Source organism: Cannabis sativa, chromosome 7 (assembly GCF_029168945.1).
Source record: "Cannabis sativa cultivar Pink pepper isolate KNU-18-1 chromosome 7, ASM2916894v1, whole genome shotgun sequence".
NCBI lineage: Eukaryota > Viridiplantae > Streptophyta > Magnoliopsida > Rosales > Cannabaceae > Cannabis > Cannabis sativa.
This window is the reverse complement of record NC_083607.1, coordinates 61102963-61127241: the sequence shown is the minus strand read 5'-3', so window position 1 is coordinate 61127241 and position 24279 is coordinate 61102963. Positions and strand designations below refer to the sequence as shown.

At 26.6% G+C, this 24279-nt stretch overlaps 3 protein-coding genes across 4 annotated transcripts; all 3 read left to right on the top strand.

Moving 5' to 3' along the window:
- The first annotated feature begins 594 nt into the window (after positions 1 to 594).
- Positions 595 to 3261, top strand: LOC115696796 (xyloglucan endotransglucosylase/hydrolase 2-like). Its single transcript, XM_030623680.2, has 3 exons — positions 595 to 931; positions 2026 to 2219; positions 2708 to 3261. The coding sequence occupies exons 1-3, from the start codon at positions 653 to 655 to the stop codon at positions 3102 to 3104; spliced, it is 870 nt and encodes a 289-aa protein (XP_030479540.2). The 5' UTR covers positions 595 to 652; the 3' UTR covers positions 3105 to 3261.
- Positions 3262 to 5961: 2700 nt separating this feature from the next.
- Positions 5962 to 17530, top strand: LOC115697561 (protein SRG1). 2 transcript variants are annotated; one of them, XM_061101624.1, is made up of 4 exons: positions 5962 to 6403; positions 14566 to 14813; positions 16550 to 16874; positions 16978 to 17530. In XM_061101624.1, exons 1-4 carry the CDS (start codon positions 6122 to 6124, stop codon positions 17251 to 17253), a joined length of 1131 nt encoding a protein of 376 aa, XP_060957607.1. In that variant the 5' UTR covers positions 5962 to 6121; the 3' UTR covers positions 17254 to 17530. The 2 variants fall into 2 exon arrangements, with proteins under 2 accessions (XP_060957607.1, XP_030480489.2); XM_030624629.2 differs by lacking the exon at positions 5962 to 6403 and adding an exon at positions 12806 to 13198.
- LOC115697564 (oxoglutarate-dependent flavonoid 7-O-demethylase 1) lies at positions 7398 to 9826 on the top strand. Its single transcript, XM_030624632.2, has 3 exons — positions 7398 to 7683; positions 8694 to 9018; positions 9317 to 9826. The coding sequence occupies exons 1-3, from the start codon at positions 7484 to 7486 to the stop codon at positions 9575 to 9577; spliced, it is 786 nt and encodes a 261-aa protein (XP_030480492.2). The 5' UTR covers positions 7398 to 7483; the 3' UTR covers positions 9578 to 9826.
- Positions 17531 to 24279: the final 6749 nt, after the last annotated feature.

Below are 24279 nucleotides of genomic sequence, written 5' to 3'. Positions count from 1 at the left end.
TTTTTATATTATAGTAAAAATTATAAACTAAAAACTCTAAAATTAAGTGGATTTGAAATCCTCATTGTTTATATATAAGGACAATCCAAATATATTTTATAAAATTTCAAATGACTTAAAATGTTAAAATTAAAATTCAAACAATATATTATACATAAATTTTTTTCAATATTATTTTTTATATATATAAAATATATAAATATTTTTTTATATATATAAAAGGGAAATTATTTCATATATTATTTTTTAAATTTACGGTTTGAGTTGTTTCGATGATTTTTTAAGTAATTTTTATGTGGATTACTATACGAATTTTGATTGCGATTTATGTTGTTCTGTTAATTGCTATAGGAATTTTTTGTGTGTAATTCTATAAAAATAATAATAATAAAAAACTATTTTAAAATATAAAAATAAAAATACCCCCATACAATAACCCTAATATTTTTATAAACACAATCTTAACTTATATGACAATTTATATATATTTGCCAACACATAAAGTTGCTGCTGAGCTATATCTTTCCCATTGCCAGCATATATATAAAGACAACAAATTTCATTATATATATAAATACACCATCTACCAAACTCAATCAACAACAATCATATACAATCAATATATATATTCTAGACATATATACATAAAAATATGAGAGGTATAGTAGTAGTGATGATATTTGTTTTGGTTTTGGTATCAATTAACACAAAGAGTACTAGTTTGGTAAATGGTAACTTGTTTGAAGAATTTGAGTTGACATGGGGTGGCCAAAGAGCCAAAATAGTGGAAGGAGGCAAAGTTCTCACACTCTCTCTTGACTCTATTTCTGGCTCAGGTTTCACTTCCAAAAGACAATACTTGTTTGGTAGGATTGATATGCAACTTAAGCTCGTCGCCGGTAACTCCGCCGGTACCGTCACCGCCTACTATGTATGTCATCACTCACTACACTCTCTCTATACTCAAGTACTATATAAGAGAATCTCTATATATATATATAGTAATTATGGATTTAAATAATTTAAAATAGTTAGTTGCACGTGTATAAAAAAAAAAGAATACGTAATACTATTTAAATTTTATTTTTAGTATTGTAAATTACTCATGAGTAAAATACTTTCCATCGTCACAGGTTATAAAAATAGAAATACTAATATCGCGGTATAACACTGCTAATTTTACCAAAAAATATATATTTATATGTATATATATATCAATTTTTTATACCTTATTTAAAAGATTATTTTTTAGTATATAGTTGTTAGGCATCATGATCTAATGACACTAATAAGGTAACTCCCTATAAATAATTAGTGATTTTCTATAATTATTATTTTAAAAAATAAGTAGTACATGATATTAAATTATATTAACTTTCATAAGTTAAGGCGGACTATTAATTAGGACTTATCTATTTTAAGGGTCCAAATAAAAAAAAAAGGTTACTTTCACAAATGAACAAAAATAACAAAAATACGGTTTCACGAAATTTTAAACATTTTTACGTTTTTTTTTATTTTATTTACATAAAATTCGGTCTTTTTATGTTGAAATTTTGTTCATTTGTTGTTAATTTTTTGTTATATGTATGTTATTTTTGTTGTTTTTTTGTTGTTATTTTGATATTATTTTCATGTTACTTTTATGTTATTTTCTTGTTGATTTTATGTTGTTTTCGTGTTATTTTTTGGAAAACCGTAAAAATGTAAAAAAAACATTCTTTGAACGTAAAAATGTAAATATTTTACAAAAAATAGTGCCTTATGTAATTATTCTTAAAAAAAATATTTTTTAATAATTTTTAAAAATATCATTTATTCTTATAATAAAAACTTAAATTTTTTTACTAAGTTCTATTTCAAACCAATCATGTTGATATGACACTTCATAATAGTATTAAACATCTGGATGTCCTTTCGCATTTCAAAATTAGTATGAGTAATACTTTATTTTAAAAAATTATTAATTAGTCTATTCTAATATATGTCATTATCAATAATTAATAAACATGTATGTATATGTAGCTATCTTCTCAAGGAGTAAATCATGATGAAATTGATTTTGAGTTTTTGGGGAATTTGAGTGGTGATCCTTACATAGTACACACTAATGTGTACACACAAGGAAAAGGAGATAGAGAACAACAATTCTACCTATGGTTTGACCCCACAACCAATTTCCACACCTATTCCATTCTTTGGAACAATCACAACATCATGTAAGATTTTCTATTTAATTATTAATGTATATATATATTTATAGTTAAGAAAATTAAAGTATAATCATATGCATACATGTATTATATGTGGGGATATTTTTATACTCATAATATTCATAAAAATATAGTTATATAGACTAAATATTTTTACAATTTATAAATTTTTTGTTACGAAAATATACGGACTAGTGTTTTACATTCTTATTTACATGCTGTTGCCCTGTTATTTTTATGTTGTTGTTCTGTTATTTTTTTGTTGTTTTTATAAAACACTGTAAAATTATAATTAAAAAAATTGTAAAAAAATAAATAAAAATTATATGACTATTAAAATTTTACCAAAAATAATAATTTGTTTTTTCTTAATTTTTATAGAGTAAATAAATTCAGATTAATAATGTATAATTTTAAGTGAGAACATCATCATTTTTTATTGTATAGTTAAAATTATTTTTATTTTTGTTTATTTAACATGAGTTGTTGTATAGATTTATGGTAGATAACACTCCCATAAGAGTTTTCAACAATGAAGAGAGAAGAGGAGTGCCATTCCCTAATAAGCAACCAATGAAGCTATACTCGAGCCTATGGAACGCTGACCAATGGGCAACGCGAGGAGGGTTAGTGAAGACCGATTGGTCCAAGGCTCCCTTCAACGCCTACTATCGCAATTTCAATGACGCCAATGCTTGTGTGGTGTCTCGATCATCGCCACCATGCACTGCCAAATCATCAGCCAATGCAGCTGTGCCACTAGGGCTCGATGCCCCCGGTCGAAGGAGGCTTAGATGGGTGCAAAAGTATTTCATGATTTACAACTATTGCAATGATCTGAAACGATTCCCTCAAGGCCGTCCTATGGAGTGTCGTTTTACAAAACCCTAGCATAATAAATCGACCTGATAAAAATAAAAATTTTACATAAATGAAAAGTTTATATGAACCAGCTTATGTATAAATAAGTTAGATAGAGTTTGTAAGTAATTTTTATCTAGGATCTTTTATCACATCCTTTTATGTATATTTTAGACCAATAATATGTGATAAACTTGAAGCTCTAATAAAAAGTTTTTTTTCTAAGAATTCCAATAAAAAGTTGATTTGTAAAATAGTAACCTTTGTCAAAAAGAAATTAAGATGGCATCAAATTTTGACTTATTTAAGGTTTGGTGCAAGATAAGAAACAATTACCAAGAATAATAAAAAAGTTATATGCTGCTTTCAAATTATTAATTAGTAACCAGTTACCAAGTTTCAATATTCACAATCCCAAACCAAGATTGAATTACCAACAACATTATATATTTATATATATATATATACTAGAAGAAAATTACGTGCACTTATACTTAATTTTATGTTAGATGGTTTTTACTTTATGTAAAAATTATACAATAAATAATTAAAGAAAAAATATTATTAGTTATTGTTTGAGATTATTTTTACATATATTCAATTAATCTAAATAATAGTGTTACAAATTAAAAGTAAATTGAATGCAATATATTAATGTTTAAGAAAACTTAATAATCTAACTACAAATTATTCTTAAATTAATCTAAAAATAAATTAAAAATTAATATTCATATAATAAATCAATCACAACTTAATGAGTTTGTTATTGCTAAGCTTTTGGCATTGTTATCCTTGATGTTATAAAGATATATATACAATAATTATGATCCATTACACCAAATGAAAAATGAATTAACTATAACTATTTCCAAAGCACATTTTCTTTTTTTTTTTACTTAATAAAGTGTACCAATAATTACAATCTATTACACTAAGGAAGAGCAGCATCGAATTAATAAAATACTTTAATACACACTCAAAAAAATTTTTTTCTGTACAAATGAACTACTTTGACTATTAGATCACATTAAAAGGTAAACAAGATTAAGAGGATGTATGTTTTTAGTAATTTTTCTAGTCAATCAACTTTCTATGAAAGGCTCAATTTTATAGCTGAAATTTGCATCTCTCACAAGTATTATTTTATTAGTATATAAATACTAAAGAACAAGTAAAACACACCAAACAATTAGTTGCCTTATTCACAGATAACTTAACAAAGACAATATAAATATTGCGTAAAAAAGCAAATAGACGTTTACAATCCAAAATAATCAAGCCAGACGAAGAAGACATTTGTTGTGTATGGTAAATTGCATATGAACAACCAATTGACAATCAACTTCAACCACTTGAGAAAAGGTCTAATGTTTAATCCAGCTAAGAACTTCCTTGACACTTATCGCTTTTGTCATATTTGGCTGTACATAACGAGACACAAATTTCGACTCTACCTCAATAACATTACCACCATGATCACGCGCTACCCATTCAACCCCAAAGCTACCAGTCCCAGTAACACCAAAAGCATCCACATTGAACTTTGTCATGTTAATTTTATTAAACGATCAACTAATCGAGTTGCCCACTATGTGGCTAGGCACTCTCGATGTTTTTCTAGTTGTAGCATTCATACTCAGAACCTACCACCTGATTTTCAGGAACTTTTGTATTCTGAATGCTAAATTTCAATGAAGTTTATATTTCATTTAAAAAAAAAAACAATAGGTATCATCAAACGCTCACTATCGACAACAGAGGAAGAAGCATATTCCCTTATGCAAGTACCATGTTTTTGAGCATTCATCTATTGATTGAGATAAGCTAGAGCAGATGAAACAACTCCATTAGCAACAGAATTTTCGCTTTGCCAAAACCAAATCATTACGAGCACGCCACATTAGAGAACCAACCAAAAAAAATCTGGTAGTGGGGATTGTAAAACCAAATCATCAAATCTCTGCCAACAAAAATTAGCAAATATACATTCAACCATAATATGAAGAATACTCTTAGCACCACCACGACACACTTGATAAGTCAACAAAACATTCACATATTTTTTTTTATATATACAAAAATCACATTAAATATAACATTTTATCCAATTATCAAAACTCTATCATAAAACTATAACTTAGTAGCTAACACATTATTAACTTTTGGAGAAATTTTTAAATTCCATAGTGACCTCCAAAAGCCAAAGTTATTTCAAAAACTAAAAATTGAAATAGTTACCAAACATTTTGGTGGCGTTTGGTAATATTTTTTTAATCAGTTTTTTATTTTTAAAATTAGAAAAGTGAAAATATTTTTTAAAAACATGTTCTATAAAACTGTTTTTGCTTTTCAATTTTTTAATTGAGAATCAAATTTTTTTTTTAAAAAAAAAAAATCAGTTTCAATATTTTTTTAAACATTTTTTTTTCTTAATCAATATTTTGAACTCCGACAAGACCCGGATCCAAATCCTCTCTCACGGCCCTTGTGCTGAACCCGACCTCAGACCCAGATCCGAATTCGACCCCGGACCTAGACCCGACTTAAATAAAATTAAAAAAATAAAAATAAAAATAAACTTTACAGAACACACTTTCGTTTTCTGTTTTTAAAATTGAAAAACAAAAGTGGTTACAGAACGCATTTTTGTTTTCCAAAATCAAAAATTTTAAAAACAAAAATTTTACTTTCATTTTGTGATTAAAAAATTAGAAAACAAAAGTGTTACCAAACAGCATCTTTATTTCATTTTTTTTTTTTTAAAAAAAATATGGGATAATGTTATTACTATTATTTAAAACGTGTATTGTGTTTTCTCTATTATTGTATGAAAAGACAATTCAAAACTTGTTGTCATATAATTTTGTGTGAATACTCTTTGCCATACTTTCTTCTCTCTATATATATAGTCATCATCTATATAAATTTCTTCAACATCAAGTACTTAATAATTATTCCTTAATTTTCCTTTTTTTTTTCTTTCTCTCTTTGCAAAAGTACTATATAATAAAAACTATTTTATATTTATTAATATTTATATATATACAATGGAAAAAAATTCAGAGATAAATAAGCTTGGGAGCTCAATTCCAGTCCCTTTGGTTCAAGAGTTAGCCAAAGAAATTGGTAATAATAAAAATAAAGTAGTTCCATTGAGATACCAACATCCAAATCAAGATTCAATTATTTACAATAATACCACTTTTTCTTCTTCTTCTTCAAATATACCAATTATTCACTTCAATAAATTGGTTTCTTCTGACAAATCCACTATGGAATCAGAACTCCAAAAGCTTCACTTAGCTTCTAAAGATTGGGGTTTTTTTCAGGTAACAATTTATACAATTATGTATTATTTTGTGTAATAATAATAATATTAATTAATTGATAATAATATTAATTAATTGTTTTAATTATGAAAATTTAATTTAATTAGTTTATATATTGATAATATATGCATGAATGTAAAGTTATAATAATAGATTTTTAGGATTATGATTTTTGCCTCTAAACTTTGACATGTATCAAATCATGCTCCCTGAACTTTTAAGGTTGTTAAAAATACCCCCTGAACTATTGAGATTGTTGGATTTAAGGACTTTTGTTTAATTTTAGTAAAAAAAATCTAACATTAATGAAAGTTCAAGGGGCATGATTTAGTACATGTCAAAGTTCGAGGACATGATTTGGTAGTTATCAAAGTCTGGGGAGCATGGTTTAGTACATAAACAATCAATGAAATAGTTAAATTGAATGAAATTAGACAAAAGTCATTTAATCCAACAATCTCAATAGTTCAGGGGGTATTTTTAACGACCTTAAAAGTTCAGGAGACATCATTTGGTATATGTCAAAGTTCAGGGGACAAAAACTCTAATTAGCCTAAAGTTTATTAATAGTATTTTGGACTTTATGTTTTACAAAAATTATCGATCGAACATTCTATATTTTATTAAATAATGTATCATTAGATGCTGTACTTTTCAAAATTCTACAAAATGTAGCTTGAATTTAATTTTTGTTATTTTTTTTTAATATAACTAACTTGAAGTCAGTTTCAAGCATGAACAGATGCAAAAAAATATAACATGTTTGGTTATAACATCTCCAAGTCAAGTTATTATTAAGTTTTATTTTGACAAAAAATCAGTTCAAAAAGTATTATTTTGTTATTTAGCAAAACATAAGTCTAATCAATAAATTTTACAAAATACTGAGTCTAAAATGGTATTTACCCTAATTATAATTAATTTTATAATCGTTATTTTTTTGATTAAATATGTATCTTAATAATTTGTGTAATAATATTAATTATTTTATAATTATGAAAAATATATATTTATATATTTATATATTTATTGTTGGTGGATCATGGAGTAAGCCCTTTGTTGGTGGAGAATGTGAAAGAAATGGTTGAAGAATTTTTCAATATGGGAATAGAAGAAAAAAACAAGTTTAGGCAACAAATTGGGGATTTGGAAGGATTAGGGCAAGCTTTTGTGGTTTCTGAGGATCAAAAGCTTGATTGGGCTGACATGTTCTTCCTTGTCACACTCCCAAAACACCTTAGAAAACCTCATTTGTTACCCAAATTGCCTCTTCCTTTCAGGTAATAATTATAACCTAATTATTAATATTTTCGATCGCACTTTATTAATATGATTATAAAGATATCGATCACCTCTATTTACAATAAAAAAATTACTTATTATAAAAGTAGTATTTAAATACAAGTATGGTCGGCTGACTCTGAAATTTTGTGGATCATAGGATGTAAAATATTTTTAGGCTCTTATTTAGAAAAAAAAAATATAATATTTTTTTAAAATTAGTAAAAAAATATGTTAATTTTATTTTTTTAAAAAAAAAAAGTTTTTTAGGGGGGGCAGGGCTAAATGGGCCCTAGACACAGGACTAATCTGTCTATACCTAAGGCCGGACTTAAATACAGATTATCACTAATTTAATTTTAATTTATTAAATACTGTTACGTAAATAAATATTAAATTCTCACATATATTTTCACATGTTTAAATAATGTAATTTAAAAAAAATACTAGTTCGTAATTTTTTGTAAATTATTAGTTTGTCTAATTCACCATTAATTATTTGTTATATAAATAAAATAATAACTAATTATTTCTAGAATCTAATATGTTAAATCATATAAGATAAGATAATGTAGTAGTTGGAAAACTAATCACATTAATTTTAGTGTAGACCCACCATGCATGACTATATGTGTTATATTAATTTTTTGGAGCTCCAAGTTTAGAAAGATTTTAAAGGCATGTCTAATCCACCTTAGATAAAAAATATATATATAGTTTTAAATATAACTATAATTAATTATAAATATTATTCATTTTCTATTTTTATTCCATAAGAACAAGACATTATTAAGAAGAATAAGTAAATAAATATATGTAAATAAAATTATTATGTACTATATATAATAATATAAGATTATGTTTATTATCTGAAAAAATTTGGATACATTATTTAACTTTTTTGAAATTGCAATGGTTATCCAACATTTATATATGAATTAATATTGGTTGCTCAAATTGGCTTTCTAGTTTTTTTAAAATTTATTAAAATATCACACACTTTGCATAGGGAAACCATTGAAGCTTACTCAATAGAGCTAGAAAATATAGCCAAGAAAGTGCTTGACTTAATGGGAAAAGCTCTAGGGATGAAGCCTAATGAAATGAGTGAATTGTTTGGGGAAGGATGGCAAACTATGAGGATGAACTACTACCCGCCGTGTCCTCAACCCGAGCTTGTGATCGGCTTGAACGCTCATTCGGACTCCATAGGCCTTACAATTCTTCTCCAAATCAATGAAACGGAAGGTCTTCAAATCAAGAAAGATGGAATTTGGATCCCTATCAAACCCCTTCCTAATGCTTTTATTGTCAACATTGGAGACATGCTAGAGGTATCAATGACTTAACATTTTAGTGAATATGCAACAAATTTTTAATTTATTATTATTATTAGATACCAGTAGTGTCTAATACTATATTGAGGTAACGCTTTATAAATGACTAACGATATTCAATTATAATTATTAAATTAAATCATGTAGGACCTAATCCTTAATTCTATCCATAGCAATATAACACTTTAAGTGGTACTAAACATCACTGGTGCGTTTTAATATTTCTCTTTCTAATTAGGTCAAATAAATAAAATTTCCTACTTATATACATATTATATTTTGTATGGATGTGTAGATTATGACGAATGGAGTTTATCGTAGTATTGAGCATCGTGCAACAGTTAATGCAGAAAATGAGAGACTTTCCATAGGCACATTTTATGGTCCGAGCTTGTATGGTGACATAGGTCCGGCACCAAGCCTTGTAACACCAAAGACACCAGCACAGTTCAAAACAGTTCGTGTTGAGGATTACTTTAGAAAATTTTTCGCACGCGAACTTCGCGGTAAATCTTATATTGATTTGGTGAGGAGCAATCCAAACAAAGAAGGGTAAGGTAATATTGCCTAAAAAATACTAAAGAGCTTGATAAAGAAGTTGAATAAAAGAATGTTTTCTATATTTTGATGGATATGATTTGGTTTAATGAATAAGTTGCAAATTTTATTTAAAATAAATTATAAGAAAATAGAGACCATGTATGTACTTGCTCTCAATTTCTAAATTTCAAGATGTTGTAAGAATAGTTTAAGAAAATAGATTTTAATGTTACTTAACTTTTATATAGTTGGAATTTATGCATCACTATATATTGTTTATGTTTAATTTTTGTTAAATTGCAATAAAGTATGATTATATGTGGATAGTGTGTTCATGTACCCTACTCGTTATAATTCACTATGAGTGCATGTATAATTAATTTACCATAAAAATGAATTAAGGACACCTCTCAAACAAACTATCAAAATCCTCTTATAAAGAACCTAAATCATTACAAAAGAGGATCTTCATAATACTCAATAGAATTGATAGTTGTAGAGAGTGAAAGTAGAGTGAGAAGATTCTCGAGCTCAGTTGTTTTTCCTATACAAAGAAAGAAATAGAGAGAGAGAGAGAGAGAGAGAGAGAGAGAGAGAGAGAGAGAGAGAGAGAGAGAGAGAGAGAGAGAGAGAGAGAGAGAGAGAGAGAGAGAGAGAAAAAGAAAGAAAATCAAAATAAATTATCAATCAAAAAGTTGTGACTCGAAATCTGTTGAAAACTTTGTAATACCTGTTTGGATTAGTAAGAATCAAGCGCTTTCACGGAGACGTAGCCCATCATTTTGAGGTGAACTCTGAGATCAAACTGCGGTCTTTAGATTTACTCAATTTCTGTTTGTTTCTCTTAAATCCCTAACTCCAATCTTTCATTTGTGTGTGTGCGCTTGTGTTCTTGATTTTTTGTGTTTAATATCTATGATTGCGTGAGAGTGATCGATCCTCGAGATTGTGTGCTTGAAACCCTAGCTTTCTCTTGGAGAAGACGAAGAAGCTTTGAGTTTGTGTCTCGAGTTGTTCTGAGGTGTTAATCTCAATTTTAGGGTTTTAAGTCTTGCTATTGGGTTGGATCGAGTTCTGTTTGGACTCTGTGGTTTTTTATTTTTTTACCAATTTTTGTTGTGGACGCATAACTTGAATTGCAAAAATACCATGAAATATTTTTGTGTATTAATTGTGTATCTTGAAGTGTTAGGAGCTACAGATTTTAATAGTAAACCTATTAATATTATAACGTCCTCGCTTCCAGCTTCCATTGGGCCCTTACACCCACAGAATGATGACTCTTATACACGAGTACGTCACTATGACTACTTCATGGACTAACGACTGGCACTACAGACCAACACGAGTGTTTCCACCTCACTCGTACACTTCTAGAAAAACTTCTGAGGAGGTCACCCATCCTAAAATTACCCCAGGTCAAGCACGCTTAATTGTGGAGTTCTTTCGTGATGGGCTACCAAAAAACAAGATGCACCTTGTTAATATAAGTAGTACCAATCAATCAATTTAAGCGCTCTTCAACTGTGTAGTCTCATTCCTACACAGTCACGGAATCATCACACTTGACCTTCCCCAGGCAATGTGGAATTGCACAGCTTACCCGGTATTTCTCCTTACGAATTACGGGACTATTGACTGTCACAATCACCCCCCCCCCCTTACGGGGTCTGACGTCCTCGTCGACCACACTTCTAGTTGGGTCAAGGCTTTAATACCATTTGTAATATCCCCGCTTCAAGCCTCCATTGGGCACTTACACCCACGCAATGATGGCTCTTATACACGAGTACGTCACTATGGCTACTTCATGGACTGACGATTGACCTTACAGACCAACACGAGTGTTTTCAGCGTACTTTGTCCTCACTCGCACACGCTTCCTGAGAAAACTTCCCAGGAGATCACCCATCCTAAAATTACCCCAAGCCAAGCACGCTTAACCGTGGAATTCTTGGGCTACCGAAAAACAAGATGCACCTTATTGAAATTTTGGTGGTAAAACCCTCCAAACTACTGAACTATTAGCAAATTTAATGTGTTATCAATTTTTTACAGTTAACTTGCCAACAGAGACTGCTTATGTGTACACTCTTGTACACGTGACACATTTATATTGATATACTCAATATTATTATTGTAAAATTATAAAAAAATATTTCAAAATTCATAATATTTTTTATTTTTTAATTTTTATTTTTATAATTTTATTTAATTTTGAAATATTTTTGACATTAAAATATTAGGTGTATCAATATAAACGTGTCATGTGTACAAGAGTGTACACATAAACAACCCACGGTTGTAGTTAACTGGATGACATCTTAAATTTGTTAATATTTCAGTAGTTTAAAAGGTTTTACTGTCAAAATTTAATCTTAAATGGTTAAGTGCAAGTAAAACGATAATTGGGAGGGTTTAGCCGCAAAAAACTTTTAACAATATAGATATATAATAATTATATACAGTAGTGCACATGATAGAAAAAAGATTTAGGAGTTTGAAGTAAAAATTAAAAAAAAAAAAACTAGGAGATCAAATGAAGTCCCAACAACTCATGCCGGCCGAATATAATTAGAGTGTGTTTGGAGAGCCATAAAAAAATTAGATTTAAGTGTAATTTAAGGTAATTACACTATAAGTGTGTAATTGAATGTAATTAAGAAATTTATACTCCTTAATTCACATGACCCATAAAAATTGAAACTTATCATTTTAAATATTAACTACTATTTTTTTGTGTGTGTAATTACTAACTATTTATTAAACAAGTCATTGGAAATGTTTGTGGTCCCTCATACATTACAAAATTTTTTTACTTTTAGTCACAACAAAATTTGTGAGTAAAAGTAAAAAAATTGTGACTATTTATAAATCATTATTCCTATATTGTAACTAAAAAGTCCGTAACTAAAAGTATTAGTTACAAAAATCATCATTCTCATGTTGTGACTAAAAAATCTATGGCTAAAAGTATTTAAATACTATATTTTAATTACGAATAATTTTTTATTATGACCAAAAGTCATACATATATAGTTACAAAAAATTTATATTATAATTACTAAAAAATTATCAATAAAAATAATTATTTTTTATTTTTTATTTTGTTTTCTTTGTAATAAAGAGAGATTATATTTCTACTATAAGTTTCTAGAATGAACTATATACACACATGCATTTATATAATAGGACAAGAAACTATTTTGTCACAGACTTTCTATATATATATCTCATATATGGACTTCTAATAATATATATATATATATATATATATATATACAATATAACTTCTTCTTCTTCTTCTTCTTCTCTTCTATTATAATTTTGATAAATATATATATATATAAAAATGGAAGAAAATAAATCAGAAGAGATAAAGCTTGGAGGGTCACTACCAGTGCCTCTGGTTCAAGAGGTAGCCAAGGAAATTTATAATAATAATAATAAGAAAATAGTTCCACAAAGATACCAACGTCCAGATCAAGATCATGCCATTGTAATTAATACTACTTTTTCTTCTTCAAATAATATTCCAATTATTCACTTCAACAACTTGTTTTCTTCTCATAAATTCACTATGGAATCAGAACTCCAAAAGCTTCACTTAGCTTCCAAACACTGGGGTTTTTTCCAGGTAATAATAATAATAATAATTTACAATTAACATAATTATATTTAATTATGTAGTCTCACTTTTAGTAATTATTAATTGTAGAGTAAGAAATTAAATTAATTTGATTATCGATTAGGTTATGTTTGGTTTTTCTTAAATGAGTTTGGGTTAAAAATATATACTTTTATATTTATTACATACACATTGTATTCTGTTAGTTAAATAGAATATAGATACGTTAAATTGCTCTTATATTTGTTATAAATACATGTTAATAAGTTAATAAATTAAACATCAAGCATACTTTTTTATATAAACATGGTAAAGTAGTTAGATCATATCAACCTATTTATAAAGGGGTTGAATTTAAATTTTAGTTTTTGACACGATTAATACATTAATAGTTATGTTTGAGTTTGAGAGTTGTTCGTAACAGCTAATCTTGACACGATAATAATACGAATTGCTACTTCTATCTACTAAAAGGTCTAATTTTGAGCTAAGGCGGGCTAGGTCCGTGCTTAGAAATCATCCAATAATACTCACACTCCACCTTAGATATATATCACTCAAAAGAATTTTTTTTTTTGTGCCCGTTATTACTCAGGGTCGGACCTATCTATTAACACCTAATATAAATAGGATTTTTTACACTATATACTGAAATTTTTAATTTTTGTTTACTTTCAAATTGTGGGGTAGAATTTTTTTCAAAAATATTGTGTAAGTTTTATATTATACTGTGTACACAGTTATTTTTTAGTTATTCCACTGTAGTTTTAATTGTTTTATTTTGTTATTTTACGGTTGTTTTATAAAAAGAACATTATTTTATTAAAATTTTCCGTGTAACAGTAAAATTTAAAGGAAATCAGATTCTATACCCTTTTTATATTGTCCTATTTTATTTTTACCCTCTTTTTTAAAGTCTATCATTTTTTACCTCTTTTTTTTGAACAATTTAGCGATTTTACCCCTATCACCTCAATGTACTCTCCATGTGACTCTCTTATGTTAAGATATTTTAGGTACAACACATATGAAAAGATGTATGTTTCAATTAAATATAAAATTAAAAGTAAATTTGATTAATTGATAAATAAAAGAGGTATTTTTCAATAAACCCCTAAAATTTAATATTTTTATTAGAATCCCTACATATATATATATATTTATATAAATGTCTTCCTTATGATGGTTTTGAGAAATACCACAAAACACAATAGGGTGTCCAAGAGCTTTGTATCAATATTGGTGTAAAATAACTTATGGGTGTTGTTTAAATGTCATAATTAATTAATCAAAATTTGAGTTATTATTATTAGATCACATTATTCTTTTGATTATTATGAATTAATATTAATTAATTAATTTTATAAATATTTCAGTTGGTGGATCATGGAGTGAGCCCTTTACTAATGGAGAATGTAAAATCAAGAATTAAAGAATTTTTCAATATGCCAATAGAAGAGAAAAATAAGTTTAGGCAACAAAGTGGGGAATTGGAGGGATTAGGGCAAGCTTTTGTAGTGTGTGAAGAGCAAAAGCTTGATTGGGCAGATATGTTCTATATTGTCACTCAACCAAATCACTTGAGAAAATCTCATTTGTTACCCAAATTACCTCTCCCTTTCAGGTATACCTAAACCCTAATTCAATTATTAATTTTATTGACTTAACTTTCAATATAAATATATTATTTTTCAATGATTTGGAATCGATATTTACAACCCATGAAACAGCTACATTTAGTGACAATTTTTTAGCTACAACATAAACTTTATGTGATTAAATGTGACTTTTAATCACAACAAAAAATTACTTGTGACTAAAATATAGTATTTAGATAGAAGTTGTCACTAATTTAGTTTTAGTCAGAACAAGTATTGTAACTAAAAATATTTTAGTCACAATAAACTGTAATTTTTATGACTAATACTTTTTGTCATAGACCTTTTAGTGTCGCAACATAAAAATTGTTGATGATTAGTTACAATTTTTTAATTTTTAGTCACAAATTTTGTTGTGACTAAAAATAAGATTTTTTGTAGTGATTTTACATCAAGTTGCATGTTTGATAATTATATAATTTTAACTCCTATGGTTTCTTTGATAATATTCATTGTATGGTGAAAAGTAAATAGTATTTTGGTGGCTTGAACTTTGACACTTGTATGATTTTGTTCCCTAAATTAGTTTTTGCAAAAAAAAATGTCAAGTTTAGAAATAATTGTAAATTTGCCCATTCGGCTGCATATATGTCGCCTATATTTAAAATAAAATAATAATAATAATGAAAAATTTATAATACACCCTTTTAAACCTTATCTCCTTTTAAACTAGTAAATTTATTGTAGCAAAATATTTTAATAATTTTATATTTAAAATTCACGACATTTAATCAGGTAAAAAAATTATACATGATTAAAAAATTATCGAAACAAAAATAATCACATTGTTCCAAGTTTGTTCCTGGATATAAGTAGGTTTAGGTTTGTACTTAGGGTCCCCTTATTTTAGTGGTTTAATTTTTTTTTTTCAAATTACATAATTTTTTATTAATTTTAAAAAATTATATATATTTTTTTTTAAATAAAAACTCATATTTTTTTCCTATAGCCCACTAAAAATTTCAGACCGACTTGGTATACTGAAAATCTAATATATATCTCTAAAAAAATATAATCTATATATATAATTCATTTGTGATTTGGCCCCACTACAATAAGTTAAATATGTCCCTCATATAATTAAGATATATAATAAGTTAAAGTTTTATGTCCATATTAGACCCACATAATATTTTATTCTTAAAGATAACAAATTGAACAATACATGCATTATGCATGTATATAAATCTTGATTAAAATCAAATGAGTGCTTGTTTTAGACTATAAGAAGATCACTAAAAAAACCCTACCTTTAAGTGATAATTGCTACTAAAAAATAATATTTTAATACTAATTTTTACAAATTTTATTGTAATATAATAAGTACTTATTATGTCTAAAAAAGATATGAATAATAGTGTATCTTACCGATATTAATTGTACGTTGCTAAATTGTGAAAATAAAAATAAATTTTAATGTTTAGCAATTTGACTATTAATTAACATTTATTTATTTAGTTATATTTTTTTGGAAATTAAACTACATTACTCGAAACTCATCAAAAAAATACTTTAGTATATGATTTTGATGTGATCTTTGGTCAAGTTATTTACCTTTATTATTGTTATTATTTTGATAAATCAGAAAATTCATTCAACTCATCAAAATAATACATCTTAGCAGCACCTATAAAAATGCCTAAATATACATTTTCTTTCTATACAACTTGTAATAAATTATTATATCAAATTTTTTGTATAGAGAAACCCTAGAAGCTTACTCAAGAGAGCTAGAGAATGTTGCCAAGAAAGTGTTTGATTTCATGGGAAAAGCCCTAGGAATGGAGCCAAATGAAATGAATGAGGTACTTGGAGAAGGGTGGCAATCTATGAGGATGAACTACTACCCTCCATGTCCTCAGCCGGAGCTTGTGATCGGCCTGAACCCTCATTCAGACCCCGTAGGTCTCACCATTCTTCTTCAAATCAACGAAACGGAAGGTCTACAAATAAAAAAAGATGGGGTTTGGATCCCTATTAAACCACTTCCTAATGCTTTTATTGTCAATATTGGAGACATGACAGAGGTACAAAATTTTATGTTTGCCTATTTTAATAATTAGGTCATTTGAGAAGGAAAAAAATATATATTTTTGCACTCATTATCATTTTTTGTATGGTTGTGTGTAGATTATAACAAATGGAATTTATCGTAGTATTGAGCATCGAGCAACAGTTAATGCAGAAAAAGAGAGGCTTTCTATTGCTACATTTTATGGTCCGAGCTTGTATGGTGACCTAGGTCCAACACCGAGCCTTGTGACACCAAAGACACCAGTGCAATTTAAGAGAGTTAATGTTGTGGACTACTTTAAGGGTGTGTTTGCACGCGAACTTCGCGGTAAATCCTATATTGATTTAATGAGAGTTGATTCCAGAGATGAAGGTAAAAATGATCTTGTATAGGTCGACGAAAAGCTTATAAAGATGTCGAATAAGGGAATGTTTTGTGTTTTTTTATATGTAAAATTATTAATCACGTTTGGAAAGTCACGATGTAATTGAAAGTAATTAGACAATTTGATATGTTTGTTTGACCATGTAATTATATTGTAAGTGTGTAATTTGAGGTAATTAAAAGATTCTCGTTAGACTCTTCCAATGAGAATTGGGCGTAAGTACTAAAAGGTCACTATGTAATTGGAATTAAGTATAATTCGAAGTAACTACAAGGTTTGGCATATTTGTATAGTTAGATAATTATACAGTAACCATATAATTGAAAGTAATTGAAGTTATCTATGAGAATTTTATGTAATTACACTGTGAAGTTACAAAATATTACTATTTTTTAGCTTGGTAAGTTATTATACTATGTAATTTACCAACCCATGTTGCCAACTTAAAAAAGAAGAATTCATATGCAACATAAGAAAATAACAAAAAAAATCAACAATAAAATAACAAGAGTACAACATAAAAAAATCGTATTTTATGTAAATAAAATTTAAAAAATCGTAAAAATATTAAAAATTTCGTACAAACTGTATTTTTATAATTTTTTTTGTTGTTTTTGTACATATATATTTTTGAAATTATCCCTTCATAAAATGTATAGAAGTAAAATCGTGTATTCTTGAATCTTGACAAATAATTTGGTCCACTTTCAATCGTTTATATGGGCCAAATATTCAAAAAAACATAAACTATTTGAGCCTAGGCCCATAATCCAATAACATATAGTTTATAATATTATTCTTTTTAGGAAAACTTACAAAAATACTGCTTTTTTAGCAAATGTTTTCAAAAATACTGGGACACGGCAAACTTTACATTTTTACTGCCCAAACCCATTTTTATTTCTTTTATACTGTCCAGGCCCAATATATTTACTTTTATACTGTAAATAGTAACAAAACACAAATGGCACCTCTCCTTCGTGGTTGGGGACGGACAAATCAACACTAAAATCATAGAAACATTAGGAAAAAACCATAAAATCTGGAAAATATAAAAAATTACTAAATCAACAACAAATTACTGTTTTGTAGTGTTATTTTACTGTTGTTTTAATATGAAAAAAATGCCATGTAAATGAAATATTGTGAATTAGAAGAAGGAGGAGAGTAAAAAACAAGAGAATTTGAAAACGATAAATTTGACATAGTTGACTATGCGAAGCTGGTTGCTAAAAAAATGGTAGAAAAACTTGAAAACAACAGTAAAAAACTAGATCCAAAAATCGACATAAAAAACGCGAAGCTAATAACAAACAAACACCAACCAGAAGTTGAAAAAGGTCAGACATACAAAGACAAGGAAACACTGAAGAAAGTTTACAGCTACTACGCAATCAAAAACAACTTCCAATACAGTTTTTGAAAACATATTTAATTGGGTTTCAGTAAGAAGTTTTTTAATATCTTCAATAACAGAGTAATAACTAGAGTTTACAACTCTGGAATGGTAGTATTCCGATCGGGTGTACTTGGATTTTCAATCCTATAAAAAACATAAGAAAACACTACTAAAACAACAAAAAAAAAAAATAAAGAACATAAAAACAAGCATAAAAAAACTCTGGAATGGTATTATTCCGATCGGGTGTACTTGGATTCCCAATCCTATAAAAAATATAAGAAAACACTACTAAAACAACACAAAAAAAATTAAAGAATATAAAAAATAAGCATAAAACAATAACAAAATAAGCCATAAGAGCCATCAAAAGATACAATATCACCACTCACAAAACCAGAGCTAACTATAACCCTAAAAAAGAAAAAAAAAAACATAATTAGTAAAAACAACAAAAACCCAGTAAAATTTATGTCGTTCTAGAAAAAATAAATAAAGAAAAAAGAGATTTTTTTTACTTAGAAAGTTTGAGTTGTCTGCTGTTCTTCTTCTTCCTTTGTATTGTTCTTCTTGAAGATATTCTCATTGAGATATGCTTTCTTCATCAAGAGCTTCCATACTCCTTCATCATCGTTTCAAGTTTTTTCTCTCAGCACACCAGCAAAAAATTTCTCTCTATATATATCTTACTTTTCTCTCTCAAAACTCAAGTAAGAAAATAAATGAAAGGAATGAGCTTTGTAAGTTTTTGAAACATTGAAGTATGGAGAGAAGGGTTTTATGTAAAGTTCTTGGTTGATGGTCTTTATCTTGACACCAATCTCAAGAATTTTTCTATAGACATCAACCCACAAAAAGAGATAGAGAGAGAAACAAAATACATACATAAGCTTGGGAATGGGGATCACGTGGGTGTGTTGTCTTCAATTTCAAATTTAAATAAAAATAAAATTGTCCCATCAATCAACTAAACACATATAAATAGTTATATATATATAAATAAATATATAAATTTTTAAAAATGAAATCATGTGAGTGATTGGACTTACATTTCAGATTTAAGTAACAAAATAAAATAAAAAATTTAACATAAAAATGATGTAAAAGACATCAATTAATTTTTACAAACCTCTTTTTTATATATAAACACATATATATATTATTAAGTTAAATTAATTAGACTTAAAATTAAAAAAAAAAAAAACAATTACACAGTACAAAAGTTATAATTACCGTGTAACAGTACAAAAGAAATAAAATGGAAAAAATTAGTATAGGGTGTAAATTTCCCTTCTTTTTATTATGATACAGTTTAGGGTAAATTTTTATCATATTTAATAAGACATTCTTACTCTATAAGTAAATTTACACAATACACCTAAAATTTTATTTTTATTTTTATGTTTTTACGAAATTTTTTAATATTTTTTCGGATACTTGTATTTATATTTTTTATGAATTTTTTTACGAGTTTTCACTTATTTTTATTCAAAGAAAAATATTGATTTTTTGTAACAATAATTAAAACAATATTATTATTTTCTTATAACAGCAATGTCAAAATAATGATTTTTTTGAAAATAATTGAAAAATAATAGTTCGTACTTTTATAAAGAAAAAAAATAAATTCGTAATAAAAAGTAAATCTGTAAAAATATAAAATTTTTGTCATTTTTAAATATTTATAAAATAATCCTTAAAAATATATAATATAATAAGACGGAGGAAATTACATTGTATATCCACTTTACATTACTTGTTTTAATTTTTACCTCTATTTTCATATTTTTTTTTTAGATATACTCACTTTTATGGATGATGTCTCCATTAGACTCCTTAGGTTATGTAAATTATATGCTAGATTTAAGTAGGGAGTAAGGGTATATTAGGCAATCCACTCAAAAAAAGTGAGTATATTTTAATTAAAAAAATAATATAAGAGTAATTTTGATTAATGGATAAAAAAAAATATATATATATATTTTTCAACTTATCCATCTTTTTAGAGTGGGATATTTTTAAGGAAATTGTAGGGTGCAAATTAGTAATGGATCAAAGTACATGTTCAAAACTGATATTAGCATATTATATTTAGGTGTGATTTAATCGGGCCCGACTCGAGTTAAGGTGGGCTAGGTCCGTGTTTAGGGCCCACTCAAATCCAGTGCCCAAAATTTTTATATTGTATATTTTTTTACATTATTTCACAAATACATAAAAACAACAAAAAAAGTTACAAAAATACGGTTTAACGGAATTTTAAATATTTTTACGTTTTTTTTATTTTATTTACAGAAAATACAGTCTTTTTATGTTGTACTCTTGTTAATTTGTTGTTGATTTTTTGTTATCTGTATGTTATTTTTTGTTGTTGTTGTTTTGATGTTATTTTTATGTTACTTTTATGTAGTTTTCTTGTTATTTTTGTATTGTTTCTATGGAAAACCGTAAAAAACTTTAAAAAAAATTCTTTAAACGTAAAAATATAATTTTTTTATAAAAAATGGTGCCTTATGTAATTATCCCTTTAAAAAAATAATATTTTAGCAAAATTTTGTGAAAATAAATCCAATAATACTTACATTTTTACTTTAGATATAACACAAATTAAAAAAAAAAAAATTGAGCCCATTGCCCTCGATTTAATCTAAAAAAAAATAATATAACTTCTTTAATAAATGCAATTTGATCATATTTGAAGTATCGTGACCTAATTGAGATCTTTGACAAAATCACAAAGTTGTAAAATGGATTTTTTTTTTCTTTTTATAAATATAAAATATAAAAGATAAGCAAATAAAACGAAATGCAGTGTCAAAATGATTTATAAACTCCTATTTAAATGAATTATTTTTCTTTATTGTAAAAAGTTTGGTTAGATTAACTTATTTTTATTGATATTGCTTGATGAGTAATATTTTCATATAATGAATGTTTGATTAACCTATTAATAAACATTTCCATTTACATTTAAAGAAAAATAATATAAACCAGGGGCAGACTCACATTATAGCGAAAAGGGTCAGTTGCTCCTTAAGAAAAAAAATTGAAAAAAAAATGTATATGTATTTTAGTTAGTTACAACATATATATATATATATATTAAAAGATGATATTTATAGACATAATAGTAAGCTTGATGTAATAGTTGAGGTAGATTATAAATATGTTAGGGCTCGTTTGGAACGCCGTATTAAGTCGTATTGTATTGTATTGTATTATATTGAATTGGATTATATATCATATTTTTATATAATACTATGTTAAACTTTAATTTATACTAAAATATTATATATTTAGGTGTCCATAAAAGTTAATACCACATATAGTTTTACATAAAAATATTGCATAAAATACATTTCAATATAATACAATACAATACAATACGACCTAATACGGCGTTCCAAACGAGCCCTTAGAGTGCTAACCAATAATACTATTGTATTTTTAATTAGTTAGTTTTCAATTATTTTAACTGAATCTTTGTTCATGCCTTGTATTTCTTTTGCATATAAATAAATGCCTTAGCTCATAATTGTGAGTTAAGCTTTCGAGTTATTCTTCCTCTGTTCTCTCTTCTCTAAAGTTTTTACTTGTTCTTGGTTTTTACCATTGATGTTAGCTTGTTAAGCTTCTACATAGAGGGTAAATGTTTAAATCCCACTAACTACACTCTATTTTTTTTTAAAAAAAAAAAAAAATTTATTTTTGCCCTCCTTGCTTTTATATAAAAAAAAAAAAAAAAATTACGCCCCTCACTTTAAATTTTGGATTCGCCACTCATATAAACCCCATTCTAAAATGAACCGTCCATTATTAATTTGCCTTAATCCTCTCTTTATACAAGAGACTACACTCTACAAAGATTAAAAGAAAAAAAATGTGAAAATGACATTATACATAAACCCCAATCTAAATAGCCTATATAAACTTACAATATATATAAGATATTTAGAATTTTTGACCCGAACTATAACATATATATTATTGTATCTTTAAATTTTTTAGTCAATTAAAAATATCCCTTGAACTATTCCCAATATTATAAATTAGTTTTTCTGTCAAATTTTATCACACGTGACAAATAGAATGATGATATGACTGTTTAGAAAATTATTGTATTTAATTTGAAAAATAATATTTAAAAAATTTTAATATAATTTTTTTAATTATTAATTAATTTTTAGCTTAATAATTTTTTAAAAATACATACTTTAATTTTAAATTATACACGTAGTGTTAATATAACAACTGTCTCTAAACAGTTATTTCATCATTTTGTTAAATTATACCATCGGACCACCATCGGACCCAAAAAAATAGCATCAGGTGACCATCGAACCACCATCAGACCACCCATCGGACCACCATCGGATCCATCGGACCATATCTGCTACCAATTTTTTTTTTATGTTTTTATACATAAAAAAAATAGCATCAGGTGACCATCGGACCACCATCAGACCCCATCGGACCAGATCTGTTACCAATTTTTTTTTGTACATACAAAAATAGCATCAGGTGACCATCGGACCACCATCGGACCCCATCGGACTACCAATTTTTTTTATTTTCTTTTATGTTTTTGCACTAAAAAAAAGTATAGAAAATTTGAGAGAGGTATTTTTGGGTTTTAGATAAAGTGGTCATATATTTTCAATGGTAATATGTATAAGTTTAAGGATAAAATATTAAGTATATGTATGTATAAAAAATTAAATTTCTCATATATAATTAATAGTTTAAGGACAAAAATTTTAAATAACTTATATATAATAATCATGGATGTAATGTGAGTTGTAGGTGCTAGTCCATTTTCCTTGCTACCAAAGCACATCTTACTTTTTATTATGTCGACTGAATATTATTTATATAAATAAATATATTTATATATGAAAAGGATATGTCTTAATAAATAAATATTATTATTAAAGATATATACATATGCATATATGTGGCCACCTCTTCACTATTCGTCAGCAATGATTTCATCACATATTACATAAAATAAATAAATAAATACTTATTACAAATTGGATTCTATATGTATACCACCTGTATTTATAATATATAGAAATTCTATTAATTAATTATAATTATTATATATACACTCAAAATATTTAAAATGAGAGAGGGTGTAATTATTTTTTTTTAAGTAAGGACAAAAATAATATTTATTTTATATGTAATTGAATTTAACTATTATATTAAAGTTAATATTATATATAAATATTATTTTTATTATTATAAATATATATATTGTAACTAATTAAAATATACAATATATAAGGCTAATTCTAGGTATAGGCGGGCTAAGTACGTGCCTAGGGCCCACAACACCTTTTTGGGGTCTAAAATTAAAAAATAAAAAAATTTATTAAACTTTTATTTAAGTAAAATTTAAGTGTATAATAAGCAACAAATATCGATAACTTAGTTTGTTGAGGTGGATGGCATAATATTAAAGGTCATAAGTTCAAATTCCATAACTCTCTTTTTTTTTATATTTTTTTATATACATTTTTAAGATCCCAAAATTTAATTCGTCTTAAGCTCATATATTTTTAGACCCGGCCCTCACAATATATGTATTTTTATTTTAACTGACTACCCTACTTCGCTTATATGTAATTC

What these genes read in the sequence shown, in the direction of transcription:
- LOC115696796 (XM_030623680.2), top strand. Translation starts at nt 653, where the DNA reads ATGAGAGGTATAGTAGTAGTGATGATATTTGTTTTGGTTTTGGTATCA. An exon ending in GTACCGTCACCGCCTACTAT is followed by an intron (nt 932 to 2,025) that starts GTATGTCATCAC and finishes ATGTATATGTAG; the next exon opens with CTATCTTCTCAAGGAGTAAA. An exon ending in TGGAACAATCACAACATCAT is followed by an intron (nt 2,220 to 2,707) that starts GTAAGATTTTCT and finishes GTTGTTGTATAG; the next exon opens with ATTTATGGTAGATAACACTC.
- LOC115697564 (XM_030624632.2), top strand. Translation starts at nt 7,484, where the DNA reads ATGGTTGAAGAATTTTTCAATATGGGAATAGAAGAAAAAAACAAGTTT. An exon ending in AAATTGCCTCTTCCTTTCAG is followed by an intron (nt 7,684 to 8,693) that starts GTAATAATTATA and finishes CACTTTGCATAG; the next exon opens with GGAAACCATTGAAGCTTACT. An exon ending in ACATTGGAGACATGCTAGAG is followed by an intron (nt 9,019 to 9,316) that starts GTATCAATGACT and finishes ATGGATGTGTAG; the next exon opens with ATTATGACGAATGGAGTTTA.
- LOC115697561 (XM_030624629.2), top strand. Translation starts at nt 12,914, where the DNA reads ATGGAAGAAAATAAATCAGAAGAGATAAAGCTTGGAGGGTCACTACCA. An exon ending in AACACTGGGGTTTTTTCCAG is followed by an intron (nt 13,199 to 14,565) that starts GTAATAATAATA and finishes TAAATATTTCAG; the next exon opens with TTGGTGGATCATGGAGTGAG. An exon ending in AAATTACCTCTCCCTTTCAG is followed by an intron (nt 14,814 to 16,549) that starts GTATACCTAAAC and finishes TTTTTTGTATAG; the next exon opens with AGAAACCCTAGAAGCTTACT.